Source organism: Pholis gunnellus (assembly GCF_910591455.1).
Source record: "Pholis gunnellus genome assembly, chromosome: 11".
Taxonomy (NCBI): domain Eukaryota; kingdom Metazoa; phylum Chordata; class Actinopteri; order Perciformes; family Pholidae; genus Pholis; species Pholis gunnellus.
This window is the reverse complement of record NC_136538.1, coordinates 4,723,710-4,741,399: the sequence shown is the minus strand read 5'-3', so window position 1 is coordinate 4,741,399 and position 17,690 is coordinate 4,723,710. Positions and strand designations below refer to the sequence as shown.

Below are 17,690 nucleotides of genomic sequence, written 5' to 3'. Positions count from 1 at the left end.
GTAGAAAACAGTTTAGTAGAACACAATAGCGGTTGAAGGTTGTATTTCTAATACACTGCCCCAATATAGTTTCTGATCTAACTCATAGCTTGTCTGACAGAATATCTTTTCAGGGGCAATAGGACAAAGTGTTAAAAGACAGGGAGTGTTACTTAATGCATGCCCTCTCACTCGTGTCTTACAGCAATATATATTAAATATTATAGTATGTGACCAATTTAAGTATTCTCAGAAGGTATAGTATTCATGCTAGAATCACCCTCTGCAAAATACTGTATTATTCCCTGCAGTATGGAATATTAAATCTCTAATATCTACCTAAACAGTATACCAGGACTGAGAACTATAGACAGTGTTTACTTTATAGTATTGTGTAACATTTATTTAACATGTGGAACTACTTAGTATCCTGCACTACATGGCGAGGAACTAGGAAAGAGCTGCGAAAAACAGATGTTCACTGAAACCACTTTTATTTTTTTAAATTAAATAGTAATTGTAAAATACTGCCCGGTAACTGAACATATTAGAATATTCTACCGCCGGAAGTCTAATCTATCACAGTGTTGGTAACTCCCTTAATGTCTTTAATATGTGTTCCCTTATCGTCCAATGTGCATTTATACAAGCTACTACGTGGTGAACTCAACAAAGAAGGCACAAGGGGGCAACGTTGCAGTGATACATTATTATTAATCCACAATTTAATCAAAGGTTGATGCATATCATGTTTTTTTCAAAATTACTAATTATTTAATAATATAAGTTACACCCCCCCATTCAAATGAGGAAGAAAAAACACGATCCTCCTGTCCTGCCTCCGGTCGGCTCTCTTCTCGCCGCTGTTACTACACGGTCGTATTTGACAGCGGGACCCGCGCAGCACGGCAGAACAGCAGCTATGGCTAAAAGTGATGGATGCGATTACTTTAAAAGAACCAGCAATTTTTGGATCGTCTCTGTGATACTGGGGATGGGATATTTCACTGTAAGTTCATGGAGCTATGAGTTGTAATCGAAATAAGATATAAGTGTAAAATCATCTCTGCACCGTAAATGCCACCGCATTGTGTTGCGTAAAATGTCCTCCGGGTCGTGTATTATTTTCAAAAACTCCACTTTCGTGAACCGCCGGGGAAGTTAAAACACTTGGTATTTTGTGAAAATGTTGTGTTGCCAAAGTAGTCTTCGTGGTCATTGTCAAGTCACGGTTTCGTTGATATCTAATCTTATCAGGATTCTTTCAGTCCTCTGTGACCACAGTTTAAACTAACTTGTTTGTCCAAAGTCCATTGGACGAGTTAGCGGTCCACTGTAACAGCTAACTCTGGCTAATGTTTGTCCCGACACCGTCCGTTGTCGGGACAAACTCCATTCAAGATGTGATAACGTTAGTTTAATGCTCCCGTATTCTCGGGCATATGGTAGACTGGTCGCGAAATGCACCATGGGAACAATGACGTTAGGTAGCCTATAGGTATTTAAGTTTTGTTTTAGCTAATGTATGTGTCAGTGGTCAATTAAATATACGCCGAATTGACCATTGGGTAAAAAATATTCGCAAAATGTAAATTGTATAAAGAGTTGTTATCTGCTGTGCTAGGCAGAAAGGTAACATGAACCAACATGTATAAGTTTACATGGAATTTGTTGCAAATATTCATACAAATGGTCGCGTGTCCCGTAGTCATATAGGCTATATTTAGCACCACTTGCCACGTACACCGTTATGTAAACGGGGACCTTACTGCAGAAAGAAGATGACAAATATTCAACAAGTTTGATTTATTTATAAGTCATTTTATAACCAGTAATACATGAAGACTCAGGGCTCTGCCTTCCAAACCATAATGAACCGCAGCCCCTGGGTTCAGGGGCCCATCCAACAGTCTCCCTTTGTGCCTCCCCTGCACCAGTCATAGTCCACATGGACACATACCTGCTTGACACAGGTGGACAGGGGGGGGGGGGGGACAATAGCAGCATGGCACAATGCTACATTATGTCATTTAGATTTCACTGGGACTTGCAGTCTGCTGTGGGAGTTTTCATACTCTGCTCAAGTGTGGCTTGAAAGTTCAGATATGTCATGAAACAGTGAATAAATGCACATGACGTACAAATGACACAGTGCGTTAATGTTTAATTCTGTCATGTGCTTTGCTCCCTTTTTAAAATATCTTCAAATTCATTGTACTGTTCGAATCACTGATACAAATAGGGTAAATTAATATTGTGGAAATTGTTTTAGAATAACTGCTTTTGAAATGAATAAGTGAGCAAATTAAATGATTATTCTTCAATATAAATAGTGTTTGCTCCCTAATCCTTATTCAAAATGAGGCTTCTATCCGTAGAGCCCAACAACACGCCGAACAACACGTCTACTCATTGGCTTTCACATGACGAAAACTTAAATGCCAACCCATCCAAAAAAACGAAAAAAACATGGTGCAGAACTGATTCTCCTCCAGAACTGCGTCAAATTTCATTTCGGTGGTGCATCTCTCAACAAGGCTGCCCTTTGTGGTTACTCCGGCTGTAACAGTCATGGCTGCTGCTGCAGAGAGCAGGAAGCCCAACAGTATACAGCTCATTATCGTTGCTGTGTATCTGAAACAGCAACTCCCTGCCTGAGAGCAGACAGATGATATTTAGAGCTAACCAGCGTTGGACGCCTTGCTGTAGGACATGGAACGTGTTCAGTCATTATCGGCACAAACAGACCTTTGACATCAATGTTTATTAAGGATGCCTGACATTCTGGGTAGATGTGTTTTGAGCTAAAGATGTCATGAAAAGGTAATGTGTATTAAATAGGTTATTGTAGGGTCATTAAGTGTCAAATTACATACATTCTAAATGCTATTTGACACCAAAAAAAACAACAAATATTCTCACTGAATTTTTTCTTTGCCTAAGGGAATTTTGGCATTTTCACACCTTAAAATGTGTCTTAGACAGGAAGCTGCTTGCAGCCTTATATTTTGTTCAATATGAATATGAAGATAACAATATGACCACATACAGACCCCTGGTCCGAGGAATGAGTCCACGCTCACATCTTTTCCATGTATTGATAGATTCTGTTTATGTTAGAGCCCCTGAAATCTGGTACAACACCAATCAAACTGTGTTTTTACATCCATATTATTATACTTTGTGGGACTGACTTTGGCCCAAAATGTGCATTACTTGCACTATATGCACTATTTTTACTCATTTTAAGGGCCAGAAATGAAATATACAGCATCTGCTTGTGCTTTTCAATCAATTGGATCTGCTGAACACTACTTTGTCTGTGCCTTTACCGAACCTCATGGCTCTAGGACTTAAATCTCTAAAGATATTCAACCGTAACAATTGCTTCTTTTTTTTTTTTTTTTTTAGGATGACAAAATGACCCAATTCCAAAGGGCGGAAAAAAAAAACGATGAAAATGTCAAAAATCATGCTCAAATATTTTACAGAACTTATCTTGTGGTGTCATAAAGCATGTTCACACAAAGTTCCGCTACTCTGTGTGTTGCAGTGCATCGTGTTCGCGCCGGAAAAAATCCCATTCCAGCACCTCGGTCCATTTGGCAGCTTCTGCAGACACCTTGTGGATAACTATGCTGGCCTCATGTACAAAGGGTAAGTGAACAGAGTGTGTGGGGGGGGGGGGCACAGAGTGTTCTTCTTGATCCCTTCCTTAGGGTAAATACACTGCAGCTTGACTACTCTTCCTTGACAGCCCCCACGTACTCAGGTAAAGGCGTTGTGCTGTTGCCTAATTAGAACAAAAAGGCAACCGACGGACTTTTCTTTACAGCAGAGCTGCATCCGTGCCGATCAGACGATGTGCAAAGTACCCTCACAGGGCTGAAACGCCATCAGCCACAGCCATTTACACCTCCGCTGGCGGGGCACTTTGCTAATTAGGCCTTTTCTAAGTCACGTGACTTGCTGCAGCACCAGGCAGAGTAATGGGACGTTTGAGTCATGTGACGTGCTCCGGCGGTTCGATGTTTGGGTAAGTGGTTGGTCCGTTGTTGAGATTGTCACGTGACTCCTGCTAATTCAGCACTCGGTGATGGTAGTGGGCGGCCCGGGGTGTTACTCGGCTTTGCTTGAGGGAAGACAAAAAACGTCAAGGTCCGCCATGTTCTCAGACGGCGTCACTGAATTTAAACTTTAAAAAACTTTATTGCAATCGTGACAGAATATGAAAATGAGAATATAGAGTCCGATGAGTGTTACACATGTCTGTCTGTTGCAGGTGGTGGGCCGCCTGGGCGATCCACGTGTATGAGGCCTACCTTGCAATGAGGATGTGCAGGTAAGGATGACAGGAACCCATCACATTTGTCCACTAGATGGTGATGTGATCGCATGTTTTGACAAACCTTCGATTACGAAATGGACTCACTCATTTTGGCTCGAACTGTCAGAATAAATAAGCATCTAAAAGCTTCCTTTCTCACGTGTTTTCACCTCGTGCTTCAACTTGTCATCAGTATTGTTTTATACAAAAATAGATGAGGTCATCTCGAATGTAAATTGTCCAATTGTGATCTTTTTAGAAATGACCAGCATTCCTCACATTTTACTGATCCTAATCATTTTTTTTCTTCATGGCTTATTGATGCATTTGTCCGTAAGAAATAGAATTTTGGACGCAATGAAACGGCTGCTGGCTTGACTTTGGTCCATTGTTTTCTTGTCCGCAGCACTAAAGGCATCAGCGACAAGGCCACTCGCGGCCTGTGGTTCGTCCAGACCTTTCTGTTCGGCTTCGCCTCCCTCGGCCTGCTCCTCAAGTACGACCCCGAGCGCCCCAAACAGCACTGACTCCGGCCCGCAGAACGACACCGCACGAGCTGAATCCAGGAAGACGATCGCTTCCTTGTGGCTCTTCTTCTTCCACCGTCTCTCCTCTTTGACATGAGGAAGACACCGGAGCCCTTTCTCTTTCTTTTAACATAAAAGTATTGAAGTGAAGTTTTTCCTACGACGGGACACAACATCTCCATTTCATTCCATAGATTTTATTTGAACAAACCGTAGACGTTTCTTATCGATAATAATATTAACAGAGATTATTTTTTAGCATCAGAGTTCTCTTGATGATTCTGGCCTGGGCTGAATATTTAGTGCAATACAAGGGGAATCTTTTACGAGAATGATTTTGTCCTCTCTTGATGTTAACGTTCCGCCTGGGTGATAGCAGGATTATGTTCTTCAGCCGCTGTGATGAAGACGGGTTGGCTGCAGATGGCACGCTGCCGTCAGCCTCAAAGGTTCTCCGGAATGAAATATAAAGAGAGCTGCTGTATGCCTTTCACGTTCCTGCTCACTGTAGTGCCTTGAGTTCAACTTTTTAAGCTACAGACTGGAAGTTCTTAATGTTAACATTGCACAAATAAAGAGTGACTTAACAAACTGAATGACGTGTGCTCTGCTTCAGCATTTTGTATTCCTCTTGAAATGCTCCGGCTTCATTCTTTACTTTAACACCCGTGCTTTTCCTACGAAGACACTGTGAGCACTCAACATGTCTGCTGTGAAAAAGCTCTTTGGATCTTTTAAGAAAATGAATTAAGTAGATCATTAAAAAGAATCACGAGTCTCTAGTTTTACAACAAGCCGTCAGGTCTGCAGATATGAATGTTAGGAGGTCATTAAAGGCTTCTTCCACTGAGATCCTTCATCACGTTATCTGCTCTGAATCACAACGTTGTGAAGGAGCGCAGCTTCTCTAAATATGGTTCTTAATGAGGGAAAAGAGAGAAAGTCATCTCTCGTCCTTCTTCCTCCTTCCTCCCGCCAAATCAAACTAGAGACAAAACGCCGGTTTCTCCGTAAATCGGAGGGTCCAGCTGCCTGAACCTGATCAGCTGATCGGGTCCTTACAGCGTCCGGTCCAGACAGAAGGATGAGAGGACGGAGGACGGGGGAGGAATCGGCCTCCCCCCAGATCCACGTAGGCCTACAGAGCTACAGGTTCAGTCCACTACAAGGAGGTTGGTGCAACATTTCATCATCTTGGCCTGAAGAGTTCATTGTGTTCATCACAGCAGCATGAACGTCTCTGCCGCAGGGCTGTTGAGTGGAACCGCTTTGATTTGTTTTGCTGGTCACAAAGACGTCTTCGTCGTCAGAAAACAATATTTCTGTTCTTCACTTTTCATATGACGAGACGTCTTTGTGGCAGAATTTAAAGAGCTCATCATAACTTAGATATTTCACTCAGGCTGTGACACGAACTGACACATTTGACCCTCTATGCCTCCTTGTTATTTCTCCACCTGCATACTGAAGAGAGATCTGATGTTTATTTTATCTTGTCTGAATATAATCTAAAAAACTTGAACTACCATTGTTTGTAAGCCGACTGATAAAGAAGGGACTTCCTGCCTCTTCAAGGACAACACAGCCAGGCCCCTCAGAGAACACGCTCCAACAGACTGAGAGTTCTGGTGATTCAGTCGGATTGTTGTTGTCCCCGAGTGACCCAAGAATCAATTCATGCTCAAACTAATAACCCTGTTACCATAGTTTCAATCATCCTCCACATGTTTGTGTTCATTACCAAAGCAAAACTAATCAAAGCAGGTCCACTCAACAGCCCTGCAGCAGAGAGGTTTACTGTGATGAACACACTGAACTCTTCAGGCCAAGATGATGAAATGTTGCACAGACCTCCTTAGTGGACTGAACCTGTAGCTCTGTAGGCCTGCGTGGATCTGGGGGAGGCCGATCCTCCCGTCCTCTACTCCTCCGTCCTCCTTCCTCTCCTCCTTTCACCGTCCGTCCGGATTTAACCCAATACACAAAATGCATTTTATGTTTTTTTTGAGAAAAAAAAGACGAATATTAGCTGTTTGTGGCTGCGTCCAGTACAATATTTGTAATGTTTGGTATTGAAGTAATCCAAAAGTATTCATACGAAGTTATGTTTTTTGTTGCAAACCATTGGATTAAGTGACATAAAATGTGTTTTTAATCCTCAGAGCCAATTTGCAGGAGTTTGCGTTGCAGTTCCCTGTTACTGTCAGTAGAGGTCAATGCAAACCAAGGGTTACCCAATCTCTTTATCTACTATCCAAAGCAAATACTGTGCTGTAGCCTGTGTGTATGTATGCGTGTGTGTGTCTGCTGTTGAAGAAGGTAAACAAATCATAAGCATACAAGCTTGTGTACAGTGAATTTATGATGACCTGTATATCACATCATTATATTACCTCCTGCGGTGCCGCCATAGCACGTGGCCTTATAGTAATGATGCGTTTGTGGTATTGAACTGTGAATTTATACACAATACAAAAATGCATAGAAATTGATATTTGGACATGTGTTCATATCTCTGTCACGGATGAATATACAGTAACACACGCGCCCACCTGCCTTTAATAATGGGGGATGATTTCCGTAAATGGACCGGGAGTTGGCGTCCCTTTAAACCGCGCACAGCTGTGGAGAGCTGCGTGACTGTTCGCCGCTGTACCCGCTTTCCGCACGCGCGCCATTGGCCGCCACCGTGGTGTGGGCGGGGACACGACGCTCTGACTCACCTCTGAGTCACCGCACGACATGTCTGTCACACAGCGCCTGCTGCCGCGTTCGAGTACTGCGTGAATAAACGGATATTTTACAAGCGTGTCAAATATACATCCCCATGGGGAAGAAAAATAAACACAGCAGGGGTAACCTATATGGGTATGTGTACATATTATGCTATACGTATAGTTTAATGTGCTTTGTTTAGAATTGTCAAAATACGGGATGTAAATTAACAAACCTGCATTTTAAGCTAGTCTAAAACTGTAACACGTTAGCCCTATAGCTTATTGAAAGCTGAGGTAAACTGTCATTTATTATTGTATTATAATTGTATTATAATTGCTCTACAGTGAGCCGAACGTTTGTGAGGCAGTGACCGCCTACGGACGGAGGAGCGTCTTTGCATTTACTATCTGCCTCACGGTACGTAAACGCGGCACCAGACGGACTGTTCTGACATGACTTCGCATTGGCCGCGATCTGTGACATTGGAGGCGTTGGGGAGCCTCTGCGTGGTCCATCAGTTTGTTTTTTTAGGTACAAAATTGAAAACAGACGCCTCGACCTGTGAGTGAGCTTCCTGCCGTCACAAAACTCGCCCGGCAATTTCTTTCAAATCTATTTTTCTACTTTAGCACCGTGCTGGACGTATCTGCCATAGAGGGTGAGTGTCTCCAAACTGCATCTTGAACTCTGGTGTTGGTGTCTGCTGCTCTTTGGTTTGTGACTGCAAGTTACGTTACCCCGTACCTCTCTCTCTCTCTGTGCGTGCACTTGTACATGCCTCCTTAATATTTAAGCTCCTGAAACATTTTAAGAAAGTAGTTCCTCGTATAAAAACGTGGAATTCCCGTTACGCGTCAGTGTCTCGCGCTTGCACAGGGTACCTACCGCCAATAACAACCGGGAAAATGGTTGTTATTGGATGTTTCTTATTTCTTAAAGCAAGTACGCGACAGAACAATGCGTCAGATATAGTCAGCGTATTCAATCGAAGCTGCTCTTCAAATCGGCATACACGTGACTCACCGAATATGACTTATTATCATGAAATCTTACATTTTGGAAATTGTGCCCCTTTCACCGACATTCCTCCTCTATTGATACAGTGGGACTGCTCGTAATGAGCCGGGTGAATCCATTCTAAAAGTTTAAACTATATGAAATGTGTTGTGTTATATATTATTTGCATGCCGAATTTCGCGGGGTTGTACAGATTAACATATTTGCCAGTAAGATCCATAATTTGTCAGATTTATGTGAAAATATAACCTGTCAGGGTTTGGATACACGCCAATGTGTACTCTCGTCGCTCAGAGGAAAGCAGCGCGCATTTTGCCGTTTGTTGTGCTGCTGCTGCTGCCTGTGTTATATAACCAAGTTGTCATTAAGCTCCCCCCACACACACACACACACACACGCACGCACACGCACACACTCGCATGCACACACAACCACCACTGACTGATCTGCTGCTGCGCTGCTCAAGTGCAGCACAGCATTCCCTACTTGGGCCTGATCCACAGTGAGTGTTAGAAGGCTGTGTGTGTGTGTGTGTGTGTGTGTGTGTGTGTGTGTGTGTGTGTCTGTGTGTGTGTGTGTGTGTGTGTGTCAAGTTGAAACTGTAAGGAAAAAAATAATTGTAGGATGAATTTGTTTCAAATTGTTCTGATTATTATTAGGCGATTCTTTTTGTCCTTAGTGTTCTCATGTGAAGCTTGGACACTCCCTTTTGCACGTGCACCCACAAAGTAAACACATCAGCATGTTGCAATGCTGTCACAAAGTTTCTACTGTGGTTTTAATAGTGTAGTCGTTCTCGAGGACGAGGCCCATATATCTATATTTCTATTTTTTATTTGTTCGTTGTTGCTGGTATCATCCCATCAAGTCTATAATGTTGCCATGGAGATTCACTCGGTGTAAGTTTTTCTCGCCAAGTGGTGGAAAGTACACAATTAGCACAGTATACTGTCAGCTACTGCGGTACAATATTTTCACGGTACCTTTTATGTAAGTATTTCCCTTTCTATGCCACTTTTAAAATAACCATTCACAATAAAAGCAGAGATTAAAGAAAAGTCTAACAAATGAAATTCAATGTTTGTGGAGCAGAACGTTGTATTTGCTTCATGCCTTCGGCCTCCAAGGGAAGAAATCTAGCTCCACCTCGAGACCAGCTGCTACAGTAAAATGCTGCATGCGCTTCAGCGCATCATTATTTGCAATATTCATAACCTCATATATAATAACCTGTCAGTAACTGGAGCCATTTTTCAGCTAAATTAATATTTTTACTTTTGAAACTATTAGTACATGTTGTTTTTACATGTTTACTTGTAGTGGAGTATTTTTATATTGTGTTATTGGTACTATTACTCAAGTACCTCTGAATACTTACTACTGCATTCATGATGACTTTAAGGAGTACTATATGGTCACTTTCTCTACTCTTATTGTAGTACTACAGGATTGTCTGTACCTTTTTACAGATATTTCCACAGCATCCATACAACATGTATACTCTCTGTATGGGTACTGTGTCAGTCAGTCAGCCTGTCTGGCCTGTGTTGGACTGGCTTGGATGAATCGGCTGCCATCAAATGGCCACGGGAGTGCCGGAATTTTGTCCTCGGGATTACACAAAAGCAACCGGGCTTCTAATTTAGCAGATAATCCAGATTAAGGTGCCGCGGTTCGTCTGAGTTCCCAGCCTGGGACTACGAAGCTGGCAGACAGAATCATCCGCCGTCCAGCGTTCACAGTCTCATGTCTGGACACAGAAGGGTGATGCATTCAGGACCCCGAGCTAAGGTCGGGTCCCTACAGTACATCTTTTTAAACTCACTTTATGAACAGAGTAAACTTGATGCCATGTCCGCATTTTATAAACTCCCAGTAGAAACCAGTTCACCTGCTGTCTGTTGAGGGTACTCTGATGTTACTCTTTCTAGATAGAATTCTTGCGGCTTTTATCAAATCTCAGCTGGTGCTCCAAGAGAAGCATGGGCGAGTTTGTTCTCCCCCAACCAAATGAACCGAACTCGATGCTCTGGAGCTCGAATAAACCGTCCCCTACAAATGAGCTGTGACTGCAGGTTGAAATCTTAACAAAAAGGTCTTAATAAGCGCCCGACCATCTCACAGGGTGCACCTATGTGGTGGCAGATGGCGGCCTAAAGCCGGTGGGAAGAAGTCGCTTGAAGCTGCAAACATGTCAGCCATGTTGTCTGCTCAAAACGTCCTGGAACAGGTCGCTGAACTCAATCTTTCTCCCCCACGTTTAAGTGGCTCTGAATGGCCTCCAACCAATACCCGCTGCATTCAGAACAAATCATCTCCTGTGGTAAAAATGGTTAAGTTAACCAATTTAAGAAGAACAGATCAGGGTTTGAAACCATTAACTGCTGGTTAGCGCTTCTGTTTTGTCTCACCTTCTCCTAAAAATGCATTTTGCATCCAGTATGGAGAATCTGACAGAGAGACAGAGAGAGACTCAGCTCTGTGAACTATAAATAGATAGTGGGAGAGCGGTGGTGGTGGTAGCATCATCATCATCACCACACAATAATCCCTCTCCCCGGCACTAGCCCCAGCAGTGAACAGGTATGAGCAGGGTTATCTGGTGAACACGAGCCCCTGGCCCTCCGCTCAGGTTCTCTGTGTGTAAATGCTGTATTAAGCTTGTTAATGTGGACCCTCTGGATAAAGGAGAATGCTTCACCCCGGCCCGAACAGTCTAAATTCAGAATAATCCTTTAAAATTGGTCGTGTATACGGGGAGGACTTCCCAGTCCATCAGACAGCAGGCGGAGGTGAAGATCATGTTCCTGCAATATTGTGGGCTTTACCTGCCATTTGTTGAATGTCATGCCGGACCCTCGCTGATCAGCTATCACTCTGCATTTAAAAAAGATTGACTACTATTAGTTCCAGTCCCCAGACATATTGCTCTTGACTCATTTCTAGTTGTATTATTACCATAGGCTGAAGATAAGAAGTGGACGTAATCATCGTGACGTCACCCATTGGTTTGTGGACTGCTAATTAGAAGCCTCAAGTTTGTGGATTTCGCCATCTTGGATTACGGCCATCGCCATGTTGTTTTTTAATGAACTAATGAACGGAACCGTTACCATATTTGGAATGTGGAGGAGTGATGTAGAGACGCCGTACGACTCTGGTAGAGGCAGCAACCTGTCAATCACAGTAGCCCCGCCCTAAAGCATACTCTGCTTTATGGTCTGTTTGACTCTAAATGGACCATCATTTACTAAATGAACATCATGCTGTATTGAAGAAGACTTGAAACTAGAGACTGAGACCATAAACTCATGTTTGCAATGTTTACTGAGGTAATAAATCAAGAGAGAAGTAGAGTCATTTTCTCATAGAATTCTATACAATTAGTCTTCTTTTTGCAACCAGAGGAGTCTCCCCCTGCTGGTCAGTAGAGAGAATGCAAGTTTTAAGACTCTTCCACATTGGTTTCACTCGTCAGAACCGGAGGTTTATGCCTGAGTATTATGAATGGAAATGGGTCGTTGAAAATGCTCTTGGAAAGCTTGCTATTGCAGTATTGTTGTGGAATTGACCATTCGCTAACCTTACCGTTACTACGCCTGTCGAGCTTATGGTTGTCTTACAGCGCATCAATCTCTATGAACAGATATCTGCATGTATATAAACATAAGAGGAAGTCTTGGGCCGGATATTCGCTGAAACCCCAGAAATATTAACCGTTGGCCCCAGATGCTAAATTTGCAGTCAGACCGATAGACGGTAGATTTGATATGCTGGAGGTAGCTGATTAAACCAAGATGTTTCCAGCTTACTTGCCTTAAAACCCAAATCTTGCGAAAAGGGTTAATTTTTCTTGATATTGTGCCAAAAGACTGGGGCTAAAACTAACAGTTTACATTTTTGCGCTTGTGTTTTCGGAAAGCCCAAAAAAAGACAAAAGACTCCAAAATATTTAAATGCAGAGCATTTTTCTCAACTACATTCCCATGCACGCCCCTCCAACGCGTGGACAAGCAATCTAAAGCTTGACAGGCCTAGTTCCTATAGTTACGGTTGCGATGCTAGGATTATACGTTCCCTGTTCATGGGGAAACACTCAAGTTTTCAGTTTTATTTTCTTTGGAAAACCTGTAAAGCTCGTGCACGTCTTCATCCCGTCCAAAAACATCAGCAGGAACATAACAGACAAAATCGACCAAATACAAGTCGTGTCAACTCTTTCATCAAAATGCAGTGTGTTCGCTCCCATGTGTAATGCGTGTTTGCCATTTTTTTTCCGACTAATGAAGTCATAAGTCATCGATGGGTGTGAGAGGTCGTCATGACAACGAAGTGTGCAATTCATATTTCGGAAGGATTCACAGCAGCATTTGCACCTCAGTCAGCAGTGCTTATTTAATGAGGGACGAAGGTGCAAACATGCGTGTGTGTGGGAATGTGTGTGTGGGAATGTGTGTGCGTGCTCGTGGCGGCTCTGTATTCTCAGTGCCTTTACTTTCAGCAAAGTGTTCACCATCAGCCCATCCCTTCAGGCACTGACCTCCTTTTCATTACCCACAAAGCGGCACCTTTTCTTCTTTCCTTCTCTTTCTCTCTAGTGATGGTGTGTGTGTGTGTGTGTGTGTGTGTGTGTGTGTGCGTGTGTGTGTGTCACCTTATCCAACTTTGCTTGAAAGATCAACTGTGAGGCATCAGAGAGCGGAAAAGGACTACAAGACATTTTCACATACTGTTGATATTTGATACTTTATGTGTAGTGTATAATGTGATTTTTCTTTTTTTTACGATAAATACATTGTTAGAATACTTGAAATTAGGCATGGAAGTTGATTCTTGACCTCGGAACAAAAAAAATCGAACTCAAGGTCCACATATTTGCTTTTTCCTTAGCTTTTAATCATGTCACATGGTTTTCATCAGTAGATGGAGTTTATTCGGATGTTATGTCTGTGTTGGTTTAAAAGTTACAGTAATAAGGTTTAAAGTGCTGAAGAAAGCTAGTAAGAGGACCTTGATTTTAATTATAAAACACCTGTACCACCGTTGATTACAAGCTGGTCAGTTTAATTGCTATCTTTTTCATTTTCTTTAGATCTTCTGTTTGAATTATCAAAATTATTATTTGCATATATTTTCCCAACAAGCAACAGTGTTGTAGGTGCTTCATCATGTAAAATGATGTGATTGGAGGGAACCTTTTAGCTCCTATAGGCCTCACAATATAATCATGATTCATTACATTATACATGTTGTTTTCCGTGGTACTTACAATATCATGTAGTAGTATCTAATGTCTGTGGAAGTGCAGCAGCACTGAGACATCCTGAGGAGACAAGACTAAGTATAGATCTGAGGCACATATAGTGTACATGCAGAACACACATATGCACACACACACACACACACACACACACACACACACACACACACACACACACACACACACACACACACACACGTGGAAGAGCAGCGTTTGCAGAGAAGCCCTCTTAACGTGAGCCAAAAGAAGTATTAATAATAGATAAGACTGCATTCAGATAGACAGACAGACAGACAGACAGACAGACAGACAGACAGACAGATAATGTAATATTATGTGCCCATGAGACCAGGTGGATGAAAGCTCTGGAAAAGATAGTGGCCCTTAAATGAAATCTTTTTTAGCTACTGTTTTCAAGTTGTTTTTTTCATGATCTATGAAGCTTACTGTTGAACACATATAGAACTGCACATCTAGTTTGTGGGTATTTAAATGTTTAGATTTGAACACAGTCTTTTTGCAGTTCTTGTTGAGAAGACTACACCCTCCCAGCCCCTCATACATAAATTAAGGGACACACGGCGGCAATGTTGAGTTGTTTGGATGTTATCATGTTACCTCCCTCAGCATAGTGACTCACATCTCCAATACCTGTATTATGGTAGTCCAAGTTACATCATGTCCTCTGTAAGAATACCCGCCCTATTTAATGCCACACCCGCTAACCGTACTCCAGGGTTGAACCGTACCCTGGAGCCTTTTTTAATTTGGGTTGACTGCTGTACTATCTGTCTATTCTCACATTTGCTACCACTGAATTTGATGAATTTACAGTTCATCAGACCACAAATGAAACAATAATGAGCTAGCACACCCGCCCCCTCACTCCAAGCCACTATAGGTTCGACTAGTTCGCCGGTCGGAGAGCGGTCGGCAGCTCCGGTATTCTCTTAGCAGTGGGGAGTGACAGACCCAGCCGCTGCTGCCGCGGACCACCAGCCTGCTGTTCGGGTAACTTTCTGCAACCAGTGTAACACAAAAACATGGTGGAATCAGCAAGTTGCTAGCAAACTAGCCAGCCACTAAATAAGTCAAATGTAACAACTTTGCTTCTTTCGCACAGTCTTGTCACAGCGTAGGGCAGCACATCGTGAGAGCATGGTGGAATTAGCAAGCAAGCTAACTAGCTAACTAGCCAGCCACTAAATTAGTCAAATTTAACAACTTTGTTTCATCCGTACACTCTTTTTACAGCAAGGAAAGCACATCATACTCGTGGAGGCAACAGTCGAGTCGTACAAAGAGCCAACTTTATCACCAATAATCAAACGACATTTCCACAGTTTTTGCCTTTGTGAATGCAAACCGGACCAGTTGGACAATCGCTCCTCGCATTGGTTCGATTCGGGAGCCGGACCTTATGGTGTATATAGATATTACCTGAATTGTTTACTGAGATATTGAAAGTGTATTGCTTGCTTGAATAGCTGGTATGAAAATGTATATTTACATGTAAAAGTGAGCACAAATTCAATATCCAGGACTCGCTCTAGCCTGTTCAGTATTCCCCACAGTACAGTGTGCTATCACTAACACTATATTGCATTAGGGGCTGTCCAGCCATGGCAAATCTTCACTGAGTGAGGAAGTGTTAACAGGCCAGCCCTGATATTGGGATATTTGGCTTGCAGCCGCCGTATGATTATGGCCTAATGATTATATACTTAGTTTCACAGTGCTGTGTCAGCTTGGCAGCCATTCAAGTGGCTGATATCTGTGTCAATGGTACAGAGTAGCATTTGGTGAGATTGTTGTTTGGGTCTCTGGCTGGATAATGGTGTGGGTAACACCGTAATTTGGGCTTTGGAAGCGAGTTGCGTGCTTATGGGGCAACAAAATGCACGCGCCGTTCCAGCAGGTCATGCGTGCACATAGTTACTATAGAGATCCATTGGAAAGGTCGTAATGCACCGGATTTCTGATATGTGGGGAACTGGTTTCACTTTGCCTTGTGTTGCATTGCTCCCTTATGAGGGCAAAGGTAGACTGTGCACTGCAGGGGCCCCCAACCCTGAGGGTCTGGGTCCCCCGAGAGGTCTCAAGAACAATCGGAGGGGTCACAAAAAAAACAACACACACCCTCTAAACAGAATTTGTTTTAGTTTTTTGTCAGGATTTCCTTACATCTGTGCTTTTTTCTGGTGAAATGATGGAGAGTTTACCTCTTTAGGCTTCTAAATTCATGTAAATGATTTAAACTCAAAGGGGATAATCGCTCATTCGGCATTGCTTAGCTATAAAGGATCACAAGCCAAAAAGGTTACGAACCAGTGGTGTATTTGCGGTCTATTGTCTACCATACTGACATTTAAGTACTGTAGATTTTGACTTTAATTTAAAGTTGTTAAACTGTGTATAGTCTATTTGAATCCTGTTTAATCACTCCTGGAGGATAAAAGTATATAAAAATGTGCAGATTGTGCTGCACATGCTGCAAATATAAATATAAATAAGTACAAATGACTCTGCAGTAGTCGCGAGTATTTATCAGCTTCAGCTCTGATTGGCGGTGATAGAAGCCCTCTGAGGCAAATCTGTGATTTTGGGCTATACTAAATAAATTGTATTGAATTGATTGGAAACATGACATTATAATAAATAAAATCAACAGCTACTTGGAGAATTATTATACGTTTTATCATACAAAATTATACAATTAATATGCTATCCTCAAAGCCACCAGACTCCAGTCAGAGAACAGTCATTTTACCACACTGATCATCGAAACACACTTTCAAACCCGAAAAAAGAAAACTCATCCAAAGCGTCTTTGTTGGTCCTTCCACTGTTACAACAACCCCTACTCTGGTTTAAGAGTTTGAAACAGACACTGAAAAAGTAACCTATACTTTTAAAATAATATATTTAAAAAAATAATAACAAAAAGAAGCACCATTTATGGTTGATGGATGATTTTTAATGCATATCTTGAAAATCAATGAAAATTTGATCACAAAAAAAAAAGGAAACACCATGACATTTTCACTGTTTACTAACCCTTCTTCCGGTGCCGACCATGACGTCGAAACCGGACACACCAAGAAAAAAAAAACGAAAGGCCAGTGCAACATAAGCACGGCATACTCGCTATGAGAAAAAAGAGTCTATCGCCTATTTTTGCAGGTTTTCCTGTGTTTAAAAAACCTGTATGAACGTGCTAATTTGGTGGTTTTAGATTCCCTGAATGTGTGTGTGTTCATGTGTGTGTGCATGTGTGCGCGTGCGTAGCTGAGGCCAGTTCTCATGGCTGGCTTGTTCTGTAGCGGATTTTTCTGCTCAATAATTGATGTGGAGGACACCAAACACATCGCTCTGCCATATAAGGACCGTGTGTGTGTTTGTGTGTTTGTGTGGTTGTATTGTGTTTCTCTGTGTATACTGGGACTGGTGCTTGCACAGTTTGCAGAGCCAGACTGGGCTGCTTCTGAGGGATTTGGTGTAAGACGGTTGTAGACGAGACTGGGACACACTGTTTCAGACTGTCTCGGTTTAGCCTTGAACCAAACCAAACTGGACCACTCTGGACAAGCCCGAGCTCAGGCAGACCGGACTTGTGCGGACTGGAAGCAGATGGATGTTTTTAGTGGTGTGCTTAGATAAGATGGGACCAGATGAGTCTGGACTGGTTTTAGTTCAGATCACGTTTCCTAGAATTTTCCATTCTATTCGTTGTTGTGTTCCCAGAGCGGGCAGAAGCATTCTCAGGTTTTCCACCGTGTGTTATTTACAGAAAATCTAGTTGTCTCTAGTCTCTAGTCTCTAGCTGAAAGAGCTGGTAAGCAAAGCATTTTTTTCTTACAGG

The 17,690-nt window shown here is 42.4% G+C and overlaps 2 protein-coding genes across 2 annotated transcripts in view; both read left to right on the top strand.

Moving 5' to 3' along the window:
- Nucleotides 1-853: 853 nt before the first annotated feature.
- On the top strand, nucleotides 854-5,429 carry tmem254 (transmembrane protein 254). Its single transcript, XM_079168903.1, has 4 exons — nucleotides 854-988; nucleotides 3,533-3,636; nucleotides 4,262-4,321; nucleotides 4,713-5,429. The coding sequence occupies exons 1-4, from the start codon at nucleotides 902-904 to the stop codon at nucleotides 4,831-4,833; spliced, it is 372 nt and encodes a 123-aa protein (XP_079025029.1). The 5' UTR covers nucleotides 854-901; the 3' UTR covers nucleotides 4,834-5,429.
- Nucleotides 5,430-8,072: 2,643 nt separating this feature from the next.
- The window catches only part of sertad2b (SERTA domain containing 2b), a 37,028-nt gene continuing 27,410 nt past the window's right edge, over nucleotides 8,073-17,690 (top strand). The window contains exon 1 of the mRNA XM_079169381.1: nucleotides 8,073-8,209. The gene's annotated coding sequence lies outside the window, so the exon portion shown is untranslated. The remainder of the gene's footprint in view (nucleotides 8,210-17,690) is intronic.